Source organism: Quercus robur, chromosome 2 (assembly GCF_932294415.1).
Source record: "Quercus robur chromosome 2, dhQueRobu3.1, whole genome shotgun sequence".
In the NCBI taxonomy this organism is placed as follows: domain Eukaryota; kingdom Viridiplantae; phylum Streptophyta; class Magnoliopsida; order Fagales; family Fagaceae; genus Quercus; species Quercus robur.
Window position 1 is genome coordinate 96,877,303 of NC_065535.1, and position 23,421 is coordinate 96,900,723.

Here is a 23,421-nt window from a genome sequence, read left to right on the forward strand (position 1 = left end):
AAAAGTTGTTTATAGTTATTATAGTTTTTGGGTTAGGAGGCAAACAAAAAGGAATCGTTGTCTGGGTTTAAATTATGATCATCCAAAAAACAGACTAATTGTGTTTGTGTTTTTAGTTTAGTTTTGGGGGAATCACGTTTTTGTTTATTTGACTAGATTGCTTAAGAATGAAATTATAGGAAGGGGCCAATCACCAAAAATGGAATTACTGACATCCAGTTGATCACCCACTTACAGCCAGGTCTTTACTCTTAACCTTCACTGCGTTCTAAAACTTGGGTGAAATTCGACAATTAAATTCAAACACAACCGCATTGATAAATGCAACACCAATAGTATTATCTTTACCAATAAGAATTGAAAAGGAATAACAACTAGATTGCTAAGTTTTGCCCCCTGCCCTGAACTAACAGCCTTTCTTCCTCTAATTATGGCCATTCCTGGTATGGTTTGTCCTTGGCACAATCTTGAGTTATCTGAAACTGTACAATCCGGGCTACAATTGAGGATAACAAAACTAGTTGAGTGGAAAAGGAATACACAACAATTGCTTTCAGTACTTGTTGAGTAACAAGATAATATATATTCATCCAAAATAATAAAGAGTAGCAAGAGAATCAATTGAATAAATCACGAACAATCCACCATCAAAAAGGCTTAGTGCGTATAAAACAATGAATACATCACAAAAAATGGTGATTAGGATCATTCTTCAATTGAGATTCTATTGGAAATTTTCTTTTAAAACAAAATCCAATATCATCAATACTGCAGCGGCCTCTCTTGTACAAAACAAGGAATATCGCCCATCCCCACCCAAATGGAAATGGGTTGGAACATTTTGTTTCATCTATGGCATAAACACAACAATAATCTGGCACCTCATCTGGGAATGAAACCTACAATACCAAGCCATATAAAGTTCTTATGATCCAAAAATCAAGCTGCATCACCCTTCGTATCCTCTCCAAGAAGGTCATCATCATAAGACACTGGGATCCTTAGTCTATCACAAACAGACACTCGTTCAATACCACCAGTATTTGTCTGCTCATTTTGCATCTGAGATATTGGCTGGGAATTATCCGAAAAAGTGGCAGGAGTACCTTCCGCAAATGAATGGGTGGTTCCTGGTGAATTACCTTCCTTCTTTGGCTCCCCTCCTCGTCTATTATTTGATGGCTTGAATTGCTTCTGCGTAATGATTAAAAAAAAATCAGCACTTTATATTCACTTCAAAAATCATCATGAAAGCTGTTGAGATATTGTAATTTTATATCCGGGAATAATAAAATGCAGCCAATGAAAGAAAATTATGACATAAAGGAAGGTTATTTGCCTCAAACTCCTGCACTTTTTTCATTATCTCTTTGTAGGCTTTTGGTTCTCGTGCTTTAATGATATTCCATAATATGCCACCACCATTTCGACAGCGGCTTCCATCAGCAGTCATCTGACCTCCACAAGCCTGAATTGCATCCACCTGAAAATCTCACAATCAGTAAAAGATAACTGAACTGCACAGGGGCATGTACTGGGGGAAAGTAAAAGAGAACGACTGTAACAATATTAAGAGTCAGCAGACCCTTTCCTCAAGTATCAAATACCTACGAGCAATCAAGATCGCAAATACATAGAAACTAGTTATAAGATTTAATTACTTCAATAAAGATATGCCCTCTTTCTACATTGTAAAATAGGTAAAATCTGTTAATGATAGAAAATTTCAGTCAGCTGTCCCTGCATAGCACTCAATCATGATTGCCCAAAAGCTATTGAGCAAGGCTAGACAATGTTTCAATATAGGCCATTGCCTAAGCACAGCATAACATGTAACGTGCATAATGTAAATTCATACTCCTATTCCAACTTATACACACTACTAAGCCTTGAAAAACACACACACACACACACACACACACACACAGCAACTTCGAGAAAACCCTAAATCCATTGATTTATAAGGATCTTTTTCTCTAAGTCAATGGTCTATCTAGTTCTCACTTCTTCTAAACAGTTGCTACAATCACATTGTAGAAGATTCAATGGAATGTACATAATGAACAGATGACAAGGTAAAAAGGAAAAAGAAGAAAACAATTAACACACAAATAATTACCGGCCTAAAGGATAATAACACAATATGTAATAGTATGCCCACATGATCAGCTAAAAAAAAATCTTCCAAATGAACAGTCTATAATATATTTATGAAACAAATCTGTGGTTTCACTTGAGAAAGTTATGAATTTCTGACTAGAAAACATGATTGACACGTGCTTTCAATCAAAAAATGGTGATCTTCCAAATTAACAGTCTAAAATATTTATTTATTATTAGTAATTCAGTCTAGAGTATTTATTAAAAAAAAAAGTTCGGGTTCACTTGAGAAATTTCTGATTTGCAAACTCAGTCGACACTTTTCTCAATCAAAAAAAATATATCAAATACATTTAATCCTATCGTGAGAAATTAATTTTTACATGCATACTGACTGATAAAACAAGGGGGGAAAAAAGACATCAACCTACACATACAGCAAATCACGAAGTGTTTCAGCCATAGGACATCACAGCTCAGAGCACATGACTGAAATGAGCAAAATGGCTTCTGCAAGAGAAATCTGCAAGGGTAGGGAAACAATATTGAGCATCAGAAACTACGAAAGGCTGTATGGTCTTAAATAGATTGGCTAGCAAGCATTTTCAGCCCTAGGCTGGTCCAAATTCAAGCACAACCAAAATTCTCACCTTTCCTCACAAGAAGCAAGCATATCATATTCATCGACTCCAAACCGAAGGATTTATTTTCCCCTTAATATTACAATCTAAAGAAGCACCAGAAGAAGAGGCAGATGGCTCAAGAAGTAAAATGAAGTTTAGGGTATCCACAAAGCAGCTCAAGTGCAGAGACCATTTACCCGATAACAATTACAAGGTCCAGTGGTATTCAAAGAGTCAGAAGAGAATGGATATAAAAATTATATAGACAAGTGAAGAAGGTTGCCAGGAACAAGAACCCCATCGAAGGCATATAACCAAGGGAAGGATGGATATAAAAATTATACAGCTGAGGGAAGAAGGTTGAAAGGAACGAGAACCTAGCAAAGGCAAATAATCAAATAGGGACCATACTCAATATTTGAAGAAGACAATGAAAGCAGCCGAAAATAATTCCACATTGCCTATACCAAGGCAAATAATAACAAACAAAAATATCAGGGTTAAGTTATAGAATGTGGTTTCTCTTATGTAATTAACCTTGAAGACAAATAATTTCATTTACTCAGACAAACCATTTTGCTGCTTATTATAATTGATCTATTATGCTTTTCCTGAGAATGAAGCACTAGATTGCATGAAAGGTATATTACCTCTTTGACGAGATCATTTAATGCAGAAACTCCCAAACAACCTACAGCCGTATATACCATGTATGATTTTCTCTCTTTCAAACGCCTACACGTATCTAACACAAACCTGCAAGGGAAAGTTAAGAAATTTCAGGACCAAAGCATGAGCTACTAAAAATCCTTCTAAACTGAATGCACAAAATAATTAAAAAATCTTGATAAATTTGTACACCATTTGCAAAGTTTATTGCATATAACAGCATCTCCAATTCTCCAGCGAGTGAGCCAAATTTTAGCTAAAAATTAACTTATCTATTTTAGCTAGCCACCTTTCCATTGGTAGGGTTTTTCTTTTTTTTGTTTTTTAGATTGAATCACATTGATCTTTGAGATTGTAGATTTGAGAGTTTAGTAGAAATTGGAAATTGCAAACTGTGCTTTGATTTTTTATGATTCATTTCAATTTTAATTCTTTTCTTAGCATGAGCTCTCTCCACCCCCCCTCCTCCACCCCACCCTCTCCCTCTCCCTCTCCCCCTCCCTCAACCATCATCTTCCTTCTTTCCTTTTTTGCCACCCTCACATCTTCCGTCTCCCTCCCCCTTTTTCTCTCCTCCACAGTTTGGGTTCTTCCCTTATCCTTATCCTACTCCTCCATCATTGCCTTTGCCCTCCCCTTCCCCACCACCTCAGGGGCCTAACCAAGTTTTGCCTGAAAAGCCTACTGTTGTTCCTGCACCTTTAACTACACCAAGTTTTCCCTCCATTGAAACCTCTCTTAACATCCCATCCAAACCTCTATCCTCTGTTTTTGGAGGCAGCAAGAGGTCTTTTCATATTGATGCTAAACATTTTTCTTTTTCTTTTGATGGAGGGCAGTCTGATTCGTATGCTTTACATGAGACTCATCGGAATGTTAAGAGCTCGATTTGGGTTGGACATAAGGGTGTGGAGTGGGTACTTACTTGTCTCGAGGATATACGAGATTGGGTGCCTGGCCATGGTTTACTTTGTAAGAGATTTAGGGAGAATGGGAAGTTATTAGAGTTTTGTGGGAAATCTAACAAAGCTGGTCTGTTTGTCGTTATTGCAGTTTATTTTGGAGGGTCTAGGAGAGGTTGTATAATGATACCAGCCAGCTCTAATAGAGCTGGCTGGTCTTTGTTTCAGAAAGAGCTTAGGAATTTTTGCTCTGGTGCTGAACCGTTATCTCTGGCCAAAGGTTCTTTTAATAAGGGTGATGGAGGTGGTAAACTTGCTGGTGGTGGCCGGAGTGGGAAGTTTTTATCTTATCATGGATATCAGCAAAAGATCAGAAATTTTGAAAAAATTGGAACATTTTTGGGGCAGAACGTGATGCATGGAAAACCTATAGAAAATGTTTCAGTTAAAAAAGGTAATGTTTCTGCTTTTACTGGCAGACCCACGCGGGCTTTTCAATTTAAGTTGACTCCTGCTTCTTTGGCGTTGAGAGTGTGTAAGTCTGAGAATGGGAGACGTTCTGTGACTTGGCTGGGTGATAAGGTGCTCAGCTGGCCCAAGGTGTTAAGTGATGGGCCAGATATAATAAAACAGCCAGGTGGGCCTGTTGTAGCCCAACCCGAGGTGCAAAAGGTTTCTCAACTGAAGGGCAGTTTGGTCAAGCCCAACTTTCTTCAAGTGGAGTCTGATGCCCAGGCATCGTGGGTAGTGGGCGAGAGCTCAAACGGGAGAAGGGGTGGAGACCCAGAGCCACCGGTGTTAGCAATGGGGCCGGAAATGGATCGCGGCGCCTCTACTCTCACCGGCGACCCTGTGCAAGTCGTCACGGTGGTCTCACCATCGGCCAAAGCGATGGGTGCGACGGTAACTGCCGAGCCTGGGTTCATCGGAGAGGAGATCCAATCTCCGATGGCTGGGGATTTCACCGGAGGGAGGCTGACGAGGCCGAGGGGGTCTGGGAAGGAGATTCTTTCGCCTCAATGGAATTAGGGACCAACCCATAATCAGTTTTCTCCTCTGTTGGGCCTGGGTAGCGAGATGAGCTTGTGTTTTGGGGAGATTAATAATTCTAAGGAGGTATCAGGGGAGAAGGGAGAAAAACCAGTACAAGATGGGTCTGAGCTGGTTCAAGTTGGGTCTGAGTGTTTTATGCTTCAGTGGAAACATAGTGAAATTAATCCTAGTGATTCTTCACAAGGGGAGGATGAGAGTGGCTTTTTGGAGTGTTCACCTATATCTAAATGGGATCCCATGGAACATAAGGAGTTGGAGGTGATCCAGGAAGTTGATGAGGTAGAGACTCGAGGGTTAGAGGAAAAAAATTCGAAATGGGTATGTAGCCTGATGAAAAGTTTTTGTAGAATAGTGGGTTTTCCTATTGTTAAGCATGAAGATAAATGTCTAGCTTTATTTCGTCTCCTTGAACAAGATTGCATTGATGTTGTAGATGTTGAGACTTCTAAAGATATTGTGAGTTCTAGGCAGAAAGGGCTTAGGGAACTTAAAGGTTTGTTTTCTTCTGTCAATTATGAGGGAGTAACATCTAAGGGGAGGAACAGAGATTCCTCAGTAGGCATGGGGTTGAATACCTGGGTTAAATGAATTTACGACTTTTATCTTGGAATGTTAGGGGATTAAACAATCCTCAGAAGCGGGAAGTTTGTAAGAATCTTCTCAAGGAGTGGAAGTGTGATATTGTTTGCTTTCAAGAAACTAAGCTGGCTTCTATTAGCTCTTCTATTGTTCGAAGCCTTTGGGGTAGCCCGTTGCTAGACTGGGTTGCTCTAGATGCAGTCAACACTGCAGGGGTGTTACTGGTCTGGGACAAGAGGGTTTATGAAAAGGTTGATTGTGCTATTGGTCAGTTTTCTGTAAATGTTTTACTGAAGAGGGTTGTAGATGACTTTGTATGGGCTTGTTCAGGAGTGTATGGTCCTAATGATGATAGTCAGCGGGGTGCTTTGTGGGAGGAGCTCTCTAGGATGCACTCTAGGTGGAATACGGCATGGTGTGTGTTTGGGGATTTCAATATCATTCGATATCCGAGTGAGAGACTTGGCTGTGAGGCATTTAGCCCGGCTATGTTTGCTTTTTCAGATTTCATTGAGGCTAACTATCTAGTGGACTTACCTCTTGAAGGGGCATCATTTACTTGGTTTAGAGATTTAGGGGTAGTGTATGTCAAGAATCGATAGAACCTTGGCATCGGTGGATTGGGTAGATCATTTTGGGAATGTGTCTCAAAGGGTACTCCCTCGTGTTGTTTCTGACCATTGCCCTCTTTTGGTGGTGGCCGGTAGTGTTAATAAAGGTCGTAGTGCCTTTAAATTTGAGAATATGTGGTTGAAAGAAGAGGGTTTTGTAGAGAGGGTTCGGCAATGGTGGATTGGGTACTGCTTTGTGGGTTCTCCAAGCTTTATTCTGGCTCGTAAATTAAAAGCTCTTAAAGAAGATTTGAAAAAGTGGAATAAGGAGGAATTTGGGGATTTGGCCTTTAGGAAGAAATGTCTTTTATCTGAATTATTGGGTTTGGATGCTAGGGAGGACTTGTTAGGCCTTTCTCAGGAGGATCAAACTAGGCGATGTCAGATTAAAAGTGAGGTTGCACATCTTGCCTCTTTGGAGGAGATCTCTTGGAGACAAAAGTCTCGGATATTATTTGTGAAGGAGGGGGACAATAATACTCGTTTTTTTCATCGGGTTGCTAACTCCCATAGAAGAACTAACCATATTCGGGGTATAGAGGTGGATGGTGTTCTCTATGAGGATGAGGAAGTGGTGCGGTCTAAGGTGGTTCAGTTTTATCAGAGTTTGTACTCTGAGTCAGATACCTGGCGCCCTTCTATGGATGGCTTAGAGTTTGCATGTGTTGAGGAGGATGAGAGGCTTATTCTAGAGAGGGATTTTTCGAAGGAGGAAGTAGCTAAGGTTCTTCAAGAGATGGAGGGCGATAAAGCCCCAAGTCCTGATGGTTTCACTATGGCATTTTTCCAAAAATATTGGAGTGTAGTGGAATCAGATGTGATGGCTTTTTTTGATCATTTTCATAGGAGCTCAGAGTTTGAGCGGTCTCTGAATGCTTCTTTTCTTTCTTTAATTCCCAAGAAGAATAATGCTTTGAATATCAAAGATTTTCGGCCTATCAGCTTAGTGGGCAGTGTGTATAAGCTATTGTCTAAAGTTTTGGCTAATAGATTGAGGTTGGTGTTGGATAAACTCATTTCGGAGTCGCAGAATTCGTTTGTTGGTGGCAAGCAGATTTTGGACTCGATGCTTATTGCTAATGAATGTTTAGACAGTAGACTGAAGTGTCGTGCTCCAGGGGTGGTGTGTAAGTTAGATATCGAGAAAGCTTATGATCATGTGAATTGGGACTCCTTGTTTTATCTGTTGGAGAGGATGGGTTTTGGGGGTAGATGGAGGAGTTGGCTAAAGACTTGTGTCACTACCGTTCGATTCTCAGTTTTGGTTAATAGATCTCCTACTGGTTTCTTTGGTAGCTCTAGAGGTCTCAGACAAGGAGATCCATTGTCTCCCCTCCTCTTTCTTTTGATCATGGAGGTTTTAAGTCGCATCCTGAAGAAAACTAAGGAAGGTGGTCTCATTCAGGGTTTTCATGTGGGTCCAAATAATCATACTAGTATTCGTATTTCTCACCTACTATTTGCTGATGATACTATTCTTTTTTGCGATGCTTCTAGAGAGCAGATCTTTTCCATTAGGCTGGTTTTGACCTGTTTTCAAGCTTTTACTGGTTTGAAGGTGAATGTGGGGAAAAGTGAGATTGTCCCTATTGGGGAGGTGAGCAATATCCAGTCATTGGCTAATATTCTTCAGTGCAGGGTGGGCAGTTTGCCTATGATTTATTTGGGTATGCCACTGGGTTCTTTGTATAAAACAGCCGCTATTTGGAATCCGATTCTTGAGAGGTTGGAAAAGAAGCTTTCAGGCTGGAAGCGGCTTTACTTGTCAAAGGGTGGTAGACTCACATTGTTGAAAAGTACCCTTTCAAGCCTTCCAACTTATTACCTTTCCATTTTTACTATCCCTAAAGCTGTGGCGACTAGATTGGAATGTATTCAGAGGAATTTTTTATGGGGTTCTTCAGTTGAGTATTTCAAATATCCTTTGGTGGCTTGGGAAAAGGTTTGCCTACCTCGCGAGTTGGGTGGTTTGGGAATTCGAAAATTGGCGTATTTTAATCAGTCCCTATTAGGGAAATGGCTTTGGAGGTATGGCCATGAAACCTCTCATCTATGGCGGAGGGTCATAGCCATGAAATATGGGGAGGGTAAAGGGGGTTGGTGCTCTAGAATTTGCAGAAGGGCTCATAGTTGTGGGTTATGGCGGAGTATTAGTGAAGGGTGGGGAAGTTTTGCTAAGCATTTGTCATTTGTAGTGGGGGATGGTTCTCGTGTCCTTTTTTGGCATGACAAATGGACCGGAGATGTTCCTCTTAAAATTCTTTATCCCCAGTTATTTTTGTGTTCTGCTAATAAAGAAGCTTATGTTTCTGAAGTATTAAGCCCTTCAGTGGGTGATAACGACAGAGTGTGGAGTTTAAGCTTTTTTAGGGGTTTCAATGATTGGGAGTTAGCGGCTTCTTATTCCCTACTTCATTTCATCCAAACTCGGATCCCTAAGGGTGATGGGGGTGACAGACTTCGTTGGGATCTTAATGGAAGCGGGAAGTTTGACACTCAGTCTTTTTACCATAAGATTCGAAATGCAACTCCTTCCACTTTCCCTTGGAAGGGCATTTGGAAAGTCAAGGTTCCTAAAAGGGTGGCATTTTTTATGTGAATAGCAGCTCATGGTCAAATTCTTACCTTGGATAACCTTATGCTTCGTGGTCGCCCTTTGGCGAACCGCTGTTGTATGTGCTGTTGTAATGAGGAATCTGTGGATCACCTGCTTCTTTTCTATCCGATAGCTCATTCTTTGTGGACTAATATGCTTCAGTTGTTTGGGATCGATTGGGTCATGCCAGGTTCAGTAGTGGATTTATTATTTTGTTGGTACCATTGGCTTGGGAAGCATAGCTCTGATATTTGGAATTTGGTTCCAGGCTGTGTAATGTGGACTATTTGGACTGAATGGAATCAGCGTTCTTTTGAGGATAAGGGGAAATCTGTGGTTCAGTTATTAGATTTATGCCATCGGACCCTCTTTGATTGGTCTCGGTGTTGGGGTTTTTCGGATTGTTTTACCCTTTTGGAATTCCTTTCGTCTATTAGCTTTTCTTAGTTTTTCTTAGTGGTTGCTTGTGTCTTTTTGTTCACTACCGTGAACCCTTTGTATTTTCATGCTTTTCCCTTATTAATAATATTTTCTTCTTACTTATCAAAAAAAAAAAAATGATTCATTTCATGACATGTTTGTGTGTGGCAACTGTTGTGGTGGTGGTGTTGCCAGAGGTGGTGGGGTTCCTAGCTCAATTTTCTATTGTTACTTTTTCTGGGATTGATTTTCTCAGGAACTTTTAGCTTGATTAGTTGTTTTGGAGGTGGGTTTCTAAAGTACATTGTTGCTTCTTTTTAATAGTATTTTTTTTTTCTTGAATCGCATTTTCTCAGGCATTCAGCTTGCTTGGAAAATTTTCTATTCTGAAGGTGAATTTTTTTTTTTTTTTTTTTTTATATCAAGTTTGTGTTTGAATTGTGTTTGGTTGCTGAGCAAATGTAGGATAAGAGGAAGAAAATAATAAAGCTTGAAGCTTTTTGTTTTTCTAAATCCTGTGCTGCCACATAATCTTTTTGTTAGGACATTGAAAAGGCGTTGACAGAAGGGGTTTATTTGGTACAGTATCAAAGTTACCATACCATATTGGTGAAAAAAATAAATTTAGGGGGTTCTAATTGCAACATCATAAAATTCAAGGGGGTCTTAGACTCTTGGTGCAATTTACCTTAAAATAATGGATGAAAATGAGCATAGAGAGCTACATTGGCCCTCCACATTTGGAGAGACTAGCAATTACAAAATTTTCCTAGTGGATAGCAATTAGCAAGTCTGTTGGAGCAACATATTTGGCTAGCTCTCCAAATTTGGGAGAAAAATAAAAATAAAAGTAGGCTTTGCCTTATCTATTGGAGATTCCCTAAGGAAACCTTAAGTCAGATAACATAAGTGAGAGAGCGGATAATACATTCTTCCATCATATGAAAACAGGAGCAAAGAAGAAAAATTGCATATCTATTGGATTATAAATGAATTGTTTTGCAGTTAAGTCTTGAAAACACTAAACAAATTAGACAAAGGTAGCCAAGACTATTTGGTTATCATGCATCACATGCCAAAGGGAACAACACCGAACAAGTGATGTGATTAAATTGAAACAACTCTATAATACTTTAACCAATATGCAATGACATAAAAGCTTACTAGAATTATGTCTATATTATAAACATATATGTGAATCAAGAAGCCATGTACAAGAAGTAACTAAATAAAGACAGAAGTTTCATTAATATAAACAAAGCAAAACCATTTCTTCCAACTTTAGCAGAACATTACCTATTTATGTCTGTAACTGGCCTTGAGCCACCCTTCTTTCTCCTATTCTTCTTCTTTCTAGCCCGAAGCCCACGATTTTTACTTTGAGATCCTTGAATTTCTAAATTGACATCTCCACCACTGCTTTTTCCCTTTTCATTATGTAAATTGGGCTCCACCAACTCTCCTTCTTCAACATCAAGCATCTCAACATCATCAATGCCTTCTAAGTTATCCTCTTCATAGATGGCATCTAACAAGCTGTCTCCTCCCTCCATTAAAACAGCAATAGCTTCAAAGGGATTAATGATTACAGTTAGACATAAATAACTCAAACATATCATTATAAATTTTGATAGTAAAAAAAGAACACCTTCAAAAACAGCCAAAACTCTGTATTAACAAATTGCATGGCAAAGTAAACTGAGAATTGTGGGTTATAATTTTGAGCATAAAACCTCTCATACTGTGCTTGCCAACAAGAAATTGGGCTTTGGATTTGAAAACGGGTAGGATTAGAGGCCTATTGATATTGATAATTATAAAGTGAATCTGTCTAATTCATCCTATACAAACCAAATACTAAAGTGCCTTTGTTTTGTTGTAAAACATTTTGCTCAAATTTGAGTGTTTGGGGCAAAACTTTGTTCCAGAAAAACATTTTTAATAAGGACTGAAAAGTGGCATGAAAATATTTTCAGCCTGCAGAAAGATAACATTCATCCCTTCCCGCCCAGCAACTTGTCTCTGCCCAAATCACCGATCACCAAATTTGACACATACCCAGCTGAATTCAAACTCTAAAATCAAAATCTAACACACACCCAGACAACAAATTCAACAAGACAACACAAGTAAACAACATGCAAAGAACAAAAAACTCACCAGTTGACAAATTCAGTCTAGAAAAGGAAACAAAAGCTAATTATCAACAAAATCCTCCCAAAACGTCAAACCCAGGTAACCACAGAAAATAATTTTCTTTTGAAGCCAAACTAGCAAAAGAGGGAAAACCAATGGGTATGAAAATGTTTCCTCACATTTCTGACCAACCAAACCAAAAGTTAGCACCACCTCAGTCAATCATATGACATCCAAAAAGTAAAATTAGAATTCAAAATTTTCTGAGCAACCAAACAAAGACTATAAGAGAGAGAGAGAGAGATAGATACCGTGGAGGAGGTTTTCAACGCGATCGACGATTTGGAGGAAGGTAGGGGCGGAAACGACGGCGAGGAGAGTCGGAGACTGGAGAGAGTGACGGTGAGGAGAGGCGGAGACTGGAGAGGCAGAGAGAGAGAGTGACGGTGAGGACTGGAGAGGCTGAGAGAGAGAGTGTGAGACTGAGTTACGGTGAGAGAGTTTAGGTTTTTTTTTTTTTTTTCGGGTAGGGTATGGATAATATCCATTCCCTACCCGGTTGAGCTCTACCCATTAAAAACCGGGTATTATCCGAAATATTTGGATCGGGTAGGGTTGGATATCCATTAACCAATGGGTATGGCCATCCCTATGGACCCCACATCACCAATTGCCACCCATCACCAATCACCTAAAGCCACAATTCTATGTGTTGCTCCATTTGGAAGCCAAGAAACTTAATAAAAACGCAAAATCAAGAGAACCCATGTTCTCATTTTATCCAATCTACTTTTTTTGTTGTTGGTAAGTTTACGCATAACGCACCCAAATTGGGTATTCTATTCTATTCTATTCTATTCAAGTCACAAATTCATACATGGCTTCGTAAATATTGTTTTGAGACCAAAAAATTTAAAAATTCTTGCACTAAAATTTCTCAACAAACAGAACACAGCATTGGAAAGTTTCTGATAAAGATTCAAATGCAACAATAATTTATAGCATATATTAAAAAAAAAAAAAAAAAAAAAAAAAAAAAAAAAAAAAAAGACAATCGAGAGAGAGAGAGAGAGAGAGCGGAGGAGTACCAAAGCTAGAAAGATGGTTAAGGGCTCGATATGGGCGAGAGATACAGCGTGCGTCCCAACTGGGGATTTTGGCTCAGAGAGAGAGAGAGAGCGAGTTCAGTTAGGAATTAGGGTCAAGGTTCAGGAATATATATGTATGTGCAATTGTGTATTGTGTAAAAGGAAATAAATTTTTAAAAAAAATTAAAATGTATACATTGAGAGAGCTAAATGGCCTTAAAAATCAAGCCCAGGCCCAAGTTTTTAAAGAAGAAGCCTATTTTGAAGCAGATATAAAAGAGAACCGTGAGTTTCAGTGTGTGTGAGTGTGACTAAAGAGCTGTTGGGCCAGTGATGAGAGTCTCTCCTGATTGAATTTCAATTTTCAAGAGCTGAAAAGTTCTGTATAATGATTTTAGTTCTAGCTTGGGTTGTGTTGTTCTTTTATTGTATCGTTTCGTTTGACCAAAACAAAAAAGAATACTGGGTATTGCTTTTAATTTTGATTATCCAAAAATTAAAAACTAATTAATTGTGTTATTGTTTTTTCTTTGTTTATTTAGTTTTATGTAAATAGAAAATTGGTTGGTTAAAAAAGAAATCAAAGACACAGAAACATCCAACACAGGAAAAACCATCTAATTATATTATATGATGAGGATCTTCTTTTTTTTCTTTTTTCTTTTTTTAACTTTTTAGTTTTTACACCTTAAACAATGTCTTGATACTATTAGACAATTTCTAGTATGGGCATTTACTAAGAAGGAAATCAGGTCTGGCGCTTTCGTAAAATGAGTTCTAAGGTCCCATTCTACCATTGCTAATTCCAATTATGAAACAAGGTGAATCAATCAAGATTTAGAAATTACCTGCCACATTCAATAGCAAGAAAACCACAACAAACAGCCATAGGTACTAGCTACAGTTGACAACGTTTATCTAAAAAGTCAAATTGAATATTGGAAAATAATAATTAAATAATTAAATTTAAACCTTTCTTTGAGTTTTACCTTATGCCAACAACTTTTTTGAAATCAATTTCAAGTGTCCGCACCATGTATTTGTGAAAATCAAATTTTGGAGCGTGTGGGCAGTGCTCCCGCAAGGAGAAAACAAGGGTAAATGGCATATGAAACAAAATAGATGCGCATAATTTGGTACATAGAAATGATGCAAACCTAACCTTGAAGAATCCTAGTCGCAGTGCAGTGAAGTCTGACTTGGTAACAGAACCACGAAACCAAAAACCCACACGGGTTTTTTTTCTTTTTAAGTTAGTGTATAAAACTACGTAGTTTTGTGTTATAAGAAGAGTAAAAATTAAAAATGTTTTTAGTGGAGTTTGAATCTGGGCAAAATATTATCACATGCTTGTCTTACCACTAAACTAGTGTAATTCTACATAAAAATTTTATAAATAGTAATATTTTATATTTTATAAAAGGACGTAGTTTTGTGTTTTAAGGAGAGTAAAAATTAAAAATGTTTTTAGTGGGATTCGAATCTGGGCAAAATATTATCACATGCGTGTCTTACCACTAAAATAGTGTAATATATATATATATATATATATATATTATACATAAATATTTTATAAATAGTAATATTTAATATTTTATCAAAAGACGTAGTTTTGTGTTATAAGAAGAGTAAAAATTAAAAATGTTTTATAGGTAATTGATATTATTGCATTATTATGACATTATTGTTTCTGTTGTTGTATTTTAGCAAATTTTATAGTTAATTGATTAAGATATCATTCTTTCAATTTTCACCTTATTATAATTAAGGTCTTAGAAAATCAAACTTTTATTTAATTAAAATATTAATGGGCCTTAATTTTATCTCATATCAATTCTAAAACTAAAGAAAAGATACTTTGATTCTCAAAAAAAAAAAAAAAAAAAAAAGAAAAGAAGGAAAGCTACTTTCACTGACATACAAATTATAGATGTTGATATAATGGAGATAAAAACTTTAGTGGTATAAGAAATATAGAAATTAACACTATAAAATCTATATATAAAGACTAAATCATACAAGAAAGACAGCTAAGAACCAAAAGGTTTGTAGGTGACAATGTGAACGTAATATGGTGACATTTGTTGGTTGAATGAATTACAAGCATTCCCCCCCCCCCCCCCAATTTATTTAGTTTCACTTTTGTTTTACTAGAAAACTTCATAATTTAATTATGACAAACAATAATAGTATTCATGAAATCAATAGATCATATATAATTTTTTACTAAATTTATCAAAATGCACTATGCATTGCGCGGGATATTCACTAGTTCCTCTCAATTTTGGGGAAATGAAAATTTAAGGTTTTAAGGGAATAGAGATGAATGAATATTCCCTCTACCAATTTCATTCTCTCACTTAAATTCTCAAACAAGAAAATGGATTTTTCATTTCCTCCATTAAACTCCCAAACAAGAGAAGAAAACAATACTCTAAAACTATTATTTTCATTTCGTTCAATTTCCTCCTCCCAAACGGAAGCTTAAAGAAAAAAGACAAGAAAACAAGAATTTTCTTTTTTGAGAAAAAAGGCAAACAAGAAGTTTAATCCCTTGGATATTTAATTTCTTACACTCTACATTTTTTAAACCATGTCTTATACATAACTTATCAATTGGTTCTTATATGCTACCTTATCGATTAGTTCACAATTGCATCGGACATCAAGAAGTTTTAAACCATGTCTAGACTGCAAACATTTCCATCAAGATCCAACAGTAAGTGATCTTTAACCTTATTGTTTTTCTATTTTTTTTAATTTAATTTAATTTATTTAAGTTTTAACCCCAAGGCTGGAGGAAGAAGAGATTCAAACTACTTAGGGCCTGTTTGGGTAAGGAATTTTCGTCACTCAATTTCCATCACTCATCACTCATCACTCATCACTCATTTTTTAACACTCGTTTGGCAACATCATTTTTATTTTCATCACTCAATTTTTTCACACTATTCATGGGTCCCACACCTGTCAGCCAGTACAGTAGTTTTTTTTTTTTTTTATTTTTTTTTTTTATTAATACCCAACTCACCGAAGCTTAACCAAAAAAAAAAAAAAAAAAAAAACAAACCGAACAGCCAACCCAGGAAAAGAAAAAGAAAAAGAAAAAAAAAAAAAAAAAAAAAAACAACGCCAACCCAGAAAAGAAAAAAAAAAGTCAAAAAAAAAAAAAAAAAAAAACCTGAACGGCCAACCCAGGAAAAGAAAAAGAAAAAGAAAAAGAAAAAAAAAAAAAAAAAAAAGAACAACGCCAACCCAGAAAAGAAAAAAAAAAAGGAAAAAAAAAAAAAAAAAAAAAAAAACCTGAACGGCCAACCCAGGAAAAGAAAAAGAAAAAAAAAAAAAAAAAAAAAAAAAAGTCAAAAGGTGGTCAAAAGTTGCGGCTGTGGGTCCCTCATATGTGTTTATTTACGGAAATGCCATTGAGTTATGAGTTATGGAAACTGAAAACAGCCTTTTGTTGTTTTCAGTTTCCATAACTCATAACTCAAAAATCAGAGAATTGAGTTATGGAAACAGAGTTATGGAAACAGAGTTATCGTTTGGCCAAACAACCTTTTTACTATGGGTCCCACCATTTTTGAGTTATGAGTTATGGAAACTGAGAATTGAGTTGTGGAAATTGGTTAACCAAACAGCCTCTTAATGTCTTTATTAATATAATAATAAAAGGGAAGGAACGCTAAATTTTACAACCCAAAAAAATAAGGTATCTATGGATTCCTTTATGGATTTCCAAGAGCCTTGAAGCTCAATGGCTTTACTTTTTCTCTTTTATGAGAAGAAAGGTTTAAATCCCTCTTCTCCCACTTGCGAAAATTGAACTATCAAAAAAAAAAAAAAAAAACCTTCAATTATGCAATTATTTATCAAAAAGAGAGAGAGAGAGAGAGAGAAAAAGAAGAGGCCCTTAATGAAGTCGTTAACTCTAACATGGAAGTCAATGGCAATTAACTGAGTAGAATGGAAGAGATATTACAAGTGATAGGTGGACTTCTTTATGAAAGTCGCATTTGATTTACCATTGAGAATAAAAAAATGTTACACAATTTCTCTCAAAATGCAATGAACAAACTCTTCCACTTGTGCAACCAAGATTTTAAAAAAAAAATGAAGACCCCTTTCAAAATTTTTTTTTTTTTTTTTTTAATTTTATAAATTTAACAATGTCACTACAGAAAACAAAGAATACATAGATATAGCTGTGAAAGAGAACAGCCAAACTCATTAACTGCACTAATCAACCTCCATACCAGAATTGGCTTCATCTAAAATCTTTTGTAGTTCCTTCATTCTTTGCCTTGTCAATGCAACACAATCCTGAAACAAGAGCAACTTTTCATCATCAGCATTCAGCTAATAACTTTCTTTGTATTTGTACAGGTCATTGTTGAAAGGGCATTGGCTAATATCTACTGATATATGCTCCTTGGAACAATTGTGCATAAATTGGATAAACCAGTATAAAAATGGTCTCCACTGAGTCTTTTCTCTTCTTTTTTTGGTAGGGGGTGGGGGGTGATTAGTTCAAAATTTGATCAAGTATAATGCCATCATAACTTTTTTCCCAGCCATTTCAAAATTTTAATTCCTTTTCTACACAAAGGTCTAATAATTCAAACCTTCCAACAACATATCGAGTCCTGGGTTCCAATTTGATTCCACAAAAGGATGGAATCAATGTCAACCAGTTTTTACAATCTTAGTTTCAGATATATTATGATCATATTCCCCACAATCAAAAAGCATTCTACTATAATTGTTATGGTTTAACTGAGTATATTGTAGAACCAAAGTTTGGAACATACTAAAATTGCTCAACAAATTGACACTTTTGATGGATCCTTTAAATGTGTTTTTAAGGGTGAAATCTAACCTGGATAGCAGATGTATAAGCGAGAACTGGTCCACCTGGCTTGTAAAGAGAAACAAGTTGACTTGAAGAATCCAAAACCACAGTAACAACAGTTTCCATGATGGACTCTTCCTCTGCAGTGGGGTCTGCCAAGATATAATTCTTGTGAAGTACGCATGTTAGTGAGAAAGGAACGCTTTTCAGCGTCAGTTTCATCCTCTCTTTATTAACAGCATCCTTTTCCAGCTTTCCTCCATTTTCCTCAGACACAACAACTATTTTACCATCATCATTTAGGGAAACTGCAGGTATTTGTACTGCAAGGCATGGACAATTTTATAACAAATAAGGTACTGCAGGTATAGTTAAAGATTTTGAGTTAAATCTGCATTCATACGTATGCAAACATATGAATTGAAAATTTTTATGTGGTTATAAAAACTTGAAACTGAGAAACAAATCTTTAACAAACACTCAATCTATCACTAACTTGGATTACAAAAAATATTAATAAATAAATCTGATCCCGCCCATAGTTTATGATTTCAATAAAACAAATCAATTTTAGACCATCTAATTCTAGCAAAGCAATTAGACTATGATTTTTTTTTTTTTTTTGGGTAAGTTATTCATAAATCTAGTTAGTTCTGAACCCACAACCTCACCCTTTTTTTTCCTTTTGATTAGTAAGTTACATGCATACCCTATGGGTTTTGAATTTGAACCCACATCCTTACCCTCCATGTTGTTCTTATAATGATATATATATTTTTAACAACGTGGAACCTCACCAAGGCAGGGCCACCCACCCTGAGGAGTAATTCAGTGGAACGCCTAGTGAGAATCAAGCCCCAGATGTTTGGATTTACAGCTCATCCCAAGCTTTCAACCACTAGGTTTTGACAGGTAAAAATTTGTTCTTATAATGATAGTAGATACAATTTAAGCTGGAGCTCATTGGCTTGGACAATGAAAATATTTTTGGGAGATCATGTGACAGAAAATTCTCAAATTAAAATTGTCTAACACTATCCAAAAATTTCAACCACTAAATTGGTGGAGGTCCAATACATGGTTGGACTTGCGCCATACAATCAAGAAGCTTTCTACAGTGCTTGTACAATAAGATAAATAAAAGAACTGATGTGCATTTACACAGTTTCTCCAAGTAAACCAAAAGGTAAAACACAACCAACAGAAACATCGTAAAACTTGCAACATATACTTGAACAGGGAAAAGAAGGCGTAATTTCATATACATAACCAAGTATGATCAAGCTACATACATAGGGTAAGAACCAGAGTCATGCCTCTCTTCACCATCAATACATCAGGAAAGGTAAGGAAACAGTATAATCGAGATTCAAATTTTTGGGGCGTGTTGAGTTGTGTGCAAGTATGATAAATTTTCTAGGCTTCTGTTAGGCCTGTTGCTAGCATCTAAATAGGTCACAGACAATACCAAATGATAGAAAGAATGTAAATCTTACAATGAGAAAAAGCAGCAACAGCTGATAGTAAAGCAGCATCGAAGAGAGCACCATCAGCATCCAAACAGTATATGTCCTGCAAGATATGACTTTGAGTCTTTCTTTATCATCCAATAGAGAAAAAGGACTATTATAATTAACAACTTGTCCAAAAGAAAATGCTGAAAGCATCAAAAGGAAGACTTCTAAATTCAAACAGATAAAGATGATAATGATGCAGACAATAAAAAACCATTACCAAGTATGCCATCCAAGCAGCTTTTCCACTGACCAAGGATAACTCTTTCAAGTTGATCATGCCAGAACTGCAACAGCACATATAACTAGTCACTACAGTAAAGTTACACTTAAGTTGAATAAGCTAAGAAAGTAACATTAGATAAGATAATTGACCACCAAATAGAAGTCTTGATCAACCCTACAAATAATCGTATAAAAAAAGGTGATGCTTCAGACTTCAAGGCACAACAAGTGCAAGATAAGGAACAAGTAAGTACCAAAGAGAAAGTTATAGAGATGAGCCTACATGTGTAATTTGATAACAAATTCTGTTGTTCTTTTTTTTTTTTTTTGAATTCATCTGAAACAATAAATTCATTGGGCATCATGATCCTATCCTAAATGACTAGACTAACTGGCATATGTGAACATATAATGCCCTGGTACAGAGTACAGACACAATAAAGGCCTCCAAATAGCATACTTATGGACGTAGACGCAAGAAGAAGATTGCCTCACCGGTGGCATTATGAATGAAGTCTGCTATTAGTTGGGCCTAAGGCCCAAATAATTAATGTCTAGGATTTATTTTATTTTTTAATTAATTAAACCTTATTTTCTTTTCCTACTTCTTTCGGGAATTTAATTCCTTTTCTTCCTAGGTCAGTGGAGCTATTTTCTATTCCTACAATCCTACAAGGATAATAAGTTTGGAACTCTATATAAAGGAACCCTAGTTACAGTTTTCTTGATCAATAAAATTTCCGTTGAAATTTTGTCAATGGTTTGGTGTTCATTGTTCCAACTTAAAAGGATTTCAGAAAAGAAAATTCAACCAGAAAGAAGTACACAGAGAATATAATTACATGCCTTGAAATAGTGTCAGACAATTGTTTTGACACAACTGGTGCTATCTCAGCTGGCCTGCCAGGTCTAACAATTGGAGAACAAATTGGAGGCATGTGGAAATCGATAGCTGAAATGACAAAGATTTACATATTGACATCCCATATATAAAACATATAAAGGCAAGAGAAGACAAAAAAAAAAAATATATATATATATATATATATATATATGAAAATATGCAGTTAATAGTCAACCTATGCAGCCTTCGTCCGGTGAGTCCATGGAAGGAGTCATTACTTCCATTTTAATAGCAGCCAACATTGTCTATCCAAGGAACAAGAATTTTTGAGTTATTAGATCACAAAATAAATTAAACAACTAGGCTTACAGAGCCCAAAACAAATTGTAGAGAGAAAGTAAGAGAAAGGCACTAACAGTTGAACCAATCTTTGCCAATGCTGAACCCTCAGCAGATGCAACAGCTCCTTGATTTTGTTTTGGAAAGAAAAAAGGATTGAGCAATTCAGTTTGAGTACAAACAATGATACAGTAAAATCCATATGAGAGGTGGAAGAATAAGATTCTGAATAGATGACATAAGCGATAACTAACCAAGGGCTATAGTTGTATCTCTAGCTCTTCCAAGTGGCCTGCCATCTGGCCTTATAGATTCAGTGAGATGACGCTCGTAAAAACGAAGAGGGAAGAGGCGTCTGAAAGCATCAACATCCACTTCTGATGACAAATCTCCTGGTGCATCTGGCAATCCCATTATCTCTTCTCTCTCTAATTACCTAATACTAAACTCAACTTTCAAAAGGCACAAAAAAAATATGGCAGCCTTATAGTACTATATACAAACACTAAGATATCTAAAACAGTGCAATACATTTTTGCTTCCCAAAGCAGAATTTTGCCATTATTTTTTATTTTTTTCCCTAAGGAGATAATGCAATTAAAAAGCAGCATTTTGGTGCTAACCAAACAAAGACTAAATCATTTTGATGCAATTAAACAAAGCATGTAAAAACCTGAACATGTTTTTTTTACCCTACACTTAAATTCTAGGGAATTAAAGAAAGTATTGAGATAAGGGTAAGCAGGGACGGATCCAGGATTTCAAGCTGGGGGCCGCAGATAAGAGAAAAAAAATTTTAAAATACGTTTCCATATAGTATTAACAAACTATCAACCAAGACAAATACACAAAAATCATTATTTCTTAATATATTAAGATACAATCATCTACCAGCAAACAGTCAAACACTACACTAATATATTCTATAATCTCTACAAACTCTACTCTCTCTCTCTCTCTCTATCTCTCTTATCTATATAATATAAGAGAGAGAGTCACAAACACAGAGTCACAAAGCCAAAAAAAAAAGGAAAAAATTCAATTCACAATCACCATTCACCAACATCAGTTCATCACTCATCAGTAAAAACACAAACACCACAAGTCCACAAGCACAGATCGTTAGATTCTGAGATTCACATTCTGTGATTCCCAAACATACTGTGCTTGCCAACAAGAAATTGGGCTTTGGATTTGAAAACGGGTAGGATTAGAGGCCTATTGATATTGATAATTATAAAGTGAATCTGTCTAATTCATCCTATACAAACCAAATACTAAAGTGCCTTTGTTTTGTTGTAAAACATTTTGCTCAAATTTGAGTGTTTGGGGCAAAACTTTGTCCCAGCAAAACACTGTTTTAATAAGGACTGAAAAGGGGCATGAAAATATTTTCAGCCTGCAGAAAGATAACATTCATCACCTAAAGCCGCAATTCTATGTGTTGCTCCATTTGGAAGCCAAGAAACTTAATAATAAAAACGCAAAATCAAGAGAACCCATGTTCTCATTTTATCCAATCTACTTTTTTTGTTGTTGGTAAGTTTACACATAACGCACCCAAACTGGGTATTCTATTCTATTCTATTCTATTCAAGTCATGAATTCATAAATGGCTTCGTAAATATTGTTTGAGACCTAAAAAGTCAAAAATTCTTGTACTAAAATTTCTCAACAAACAGAACACAGCATTGGAAAGTTACTGATAAAGATTCAAATGCAACAATAATTTATAGCATATATTAAAAATAAATATAAAAAAAGAAGAAGAAGAAGAAGACAATCGAGAGAGAGAGAGAGAGCGGAGGAGTACCTAAGCAAGAAAGATGGTTAAAGGCTCGATGTGGGCGAGAGACACAGCGTGCACCCCAACTGGGGATTTTGGCTCAGAGAGAGAGAGAGCGAGTTCAATTAGGAAGTACAGTCAGGGTTCAGGAATATATGTATGTGTATTGTGTAAAAGTAAATAAAAAAAAAAAGGGTAAATTCCACAATCCACCCCTGAGGATTGTGATAATATCCAACTAAGTCCAAAACATTTTAAAACCTACCAATTTCATCCAAAAAGACAATTTTTTTCCTGAACTTTAAAAAATAAAAATAAACGCCGTTACTTTTTTTATTTCCTCTCCCCCTCTCTTCTCTGAGTTCTCCGTCTCAGAACTCTATCTGTAATGGAACCTTAGCCACGGTGAAGCCCATGACTTGGTCACCGGCATCAACAGCACCAACAATAAAAGTCTCTTTCAAAACCAATAGAAACCCCCCCAAAAAAAAAAATAAACCAGCAAAAATCCAAGCCAAACAACACACATAAATCCTTTTGAAAATTCCCAATGAAATCTCCTAAAAATCTCAACAGAAAATTCGAAAAGTGTCTGAAACAAAAGGTGACCTGTGGAAATAAGAAGGTCGACAGTTTTGTCGTCGGGATTTTTGCCGGTGACGGTGAAGTACCGGCGTTGTACGATCTCCCGATACTCCGACGAGATCTGTTGCCGGAGATTATTGAAACTCTCAATCGAATCCTTCAGCTTCTTCCTCAGCCCGTTCACCACGGAGGTCCTGGTCCGATCCACAGCGCCTCGAGCTTGACTTTGATCAGCTTGTCTTCTTGAGAGCGAGGGACACGTCGGCGTCCATGCAGGATCGGAGGTCCTTCACGGCCTTGGCGTTATGGAAAGAGAGGGTTCTGAGAAAAAGAAACTCAGAGAAGAAAGGGGGAGAGGAAATAAAAAAGTAACGGCGTTTAGGTTTTTTTTAAGTTCAGGGACAAAACTGTCTTTTTAGGATGAAATTGGTAGGTTTTAAAATGTTATGGACTTAGTTGGTATTATTATAAACCTCAGGGGTGTGGTGGTTTGTGGAATTTA

The 23,421-nt window shown here is 36.5% G+C and overlaps 3 protein-coding genes across 12 annotated transcripts in view; 1 reads left to right on the forward strand and 2 right to left on the reverse strand.

The window, feature by feature from the left end:
• The window catches only part of LOC126716080 (dynamin-2A), a 105,321-nt gene extending 88,313 nt beyond the window's left edge, over nucleotides 1-17,008 (forward strand). Inside the window, exon 22 of the mRNA XM_050417049.1 lies at nucleotides 16,989-17,008. Within this exon, the coding sequence (XP_050273006.1) occupies nucleotides 16,989-17,008 (20 nt within the window). The remainder of the gene's footprint in view (nucleotides 1-16,988) is intronic.
• LOC126716084 (uncharacterized) lies at nucleotides 607-13,120 on the reverse strand. Of its 3 annotated transcripts, none has more exons than XM_050417068.1 (6): nucleotides 12,778-13,120; nucleotides 12,001-12,108; nucleotides 10,850-11,120; nucleotides 3,374-3,479; nucleotides 1,340-1,483; nucleotides 607-1,194 (listed from the first exon to the last, which is right to left on the reverse strand). In XM_050417068.1, the coding sequence occupies exons 3-6, from the start codon at nucleotides 11,104-11,106 to the stop codon at nucleotides 940-942; spliced, it is 762 nt and encodes a 253-aa protein (XP_050273025.1). In that variant the 5' UTR covers nucleotides 11,107-11,120; nucleotides 12,001-12,108; nucleotides 12,778-13,120; the 3' UTR covers nucleotides 607-939. The 3 variants fall into 3 exon arrangements, with proteins under 3 accessions (XP_050273025.1, XP_050273023.1, XP_050273022.1); XM_050417066.1 differs by having other exon boundaries at nucleotides 12,001-12,151; XM_050417065.1 differs by lacking the exon at nucleotides 12,001-12,108 and having other exon boundaries at nucleotides 12,778-13,119.
• Nucleotides 16,688-23,301, reverse strand: LOC126716083 (uncharacterized). Of its 8 annotated transcripts, none has more exons than XM_050417064.1 (10): nucleotides 22,944-23,301; nucleotides 22,362-22,420; nucleotides 20,803-20,976; nucleotides 20,626-20,675; nucleotides 20,445-20,514; nucleotides 20,212-20,317; nucleotides 19,361-19,427; nucleotides 19,123-19,198; nucleotides 17,654-17,949; nucleotides 16,688-17,097 (listed from the first exon to the last, which is right to left on the reverse strand). In XM_050417064.1, exons 3-10 carry the CDS (start codon nucleotides 20,960-20,962, stop codon nucleotides 17,014-17,016), a joined length of 909 nt encoding a protein of 302 aa, XP_050273021.1. In that variant the 5' UTR covers nucleotides 20,963-20,976; nucleotides 22,362-22,420; nucleotides 22,944-23,301; the 3' UTR covers nucleotides 16,688-17,013. The 8 variants fall into 8 exon arrangements, with proteins under 8 accessions (XP_050273021.1, XP_050273018.1, XP_050273017.1 ...); XM_050417061.1 differs by having other exon boundaries at nucleotides 20,803-20,990; XM_050417060.1 differs by having other exon boundaries at nucleotides 20,803-20,984; nucleotides 22,944-23,300.
• Nucleotides 23,302-23,421: the final 120 nt, after the last annotated feature.

What these genes read in the sequence shown, in the direction of transcription:
- LOC126716083 (XM_050417063.1), bottom strand. Translation starts at nt 20,962, where the DNA reads ATGGGATTGCCAGATGCACCAGGAGATTTGTCATCAGAAGTGGATGTT. An exon ending in AGATACAACTATAGCCCTTG is followed by an intron (nt 20,676 to 20,802) that starts GTTAGTTATCGC and finishes AACAAAATCAAG; the next exon opens with GAGCTGTTGCATCTGCTGAG. An exon ending in TGTTGCTGCTTTTTCTCATT is followed by an intron (nt 17,950 to 19,122) that starts GTAAGATTTACA and finishes CATGCCTTGCAG; the next exon opens with TACAAATACCTGCAGTTTCC.
- LOC126716084 (XM_050417068.1), bottom strand. Translation starts at nt 11,106, where the DNA reads ATGGAGGGAGGAGACAGCTTGTTAGATGCCATCTATGAAGAGGATAAC. An exon ending in CCAGTTACAGACATAAATAG is followed by an intron (nt 3,480 to 10,849) that starts GTAATGTTCTGC and finishes TTTCCCTTGCAG; the next exon opens with GTTTGTGTTAGATACGTGTA. An exon ending in TAAATGATCTCGTCAAAGAG is followed by an intron (nt 1,484 to 3,373) that starts GTAATATACCTT and finishes TGAGATTTTCAG; the next exon opens with GTGGATGCAATTCAGGCTTG.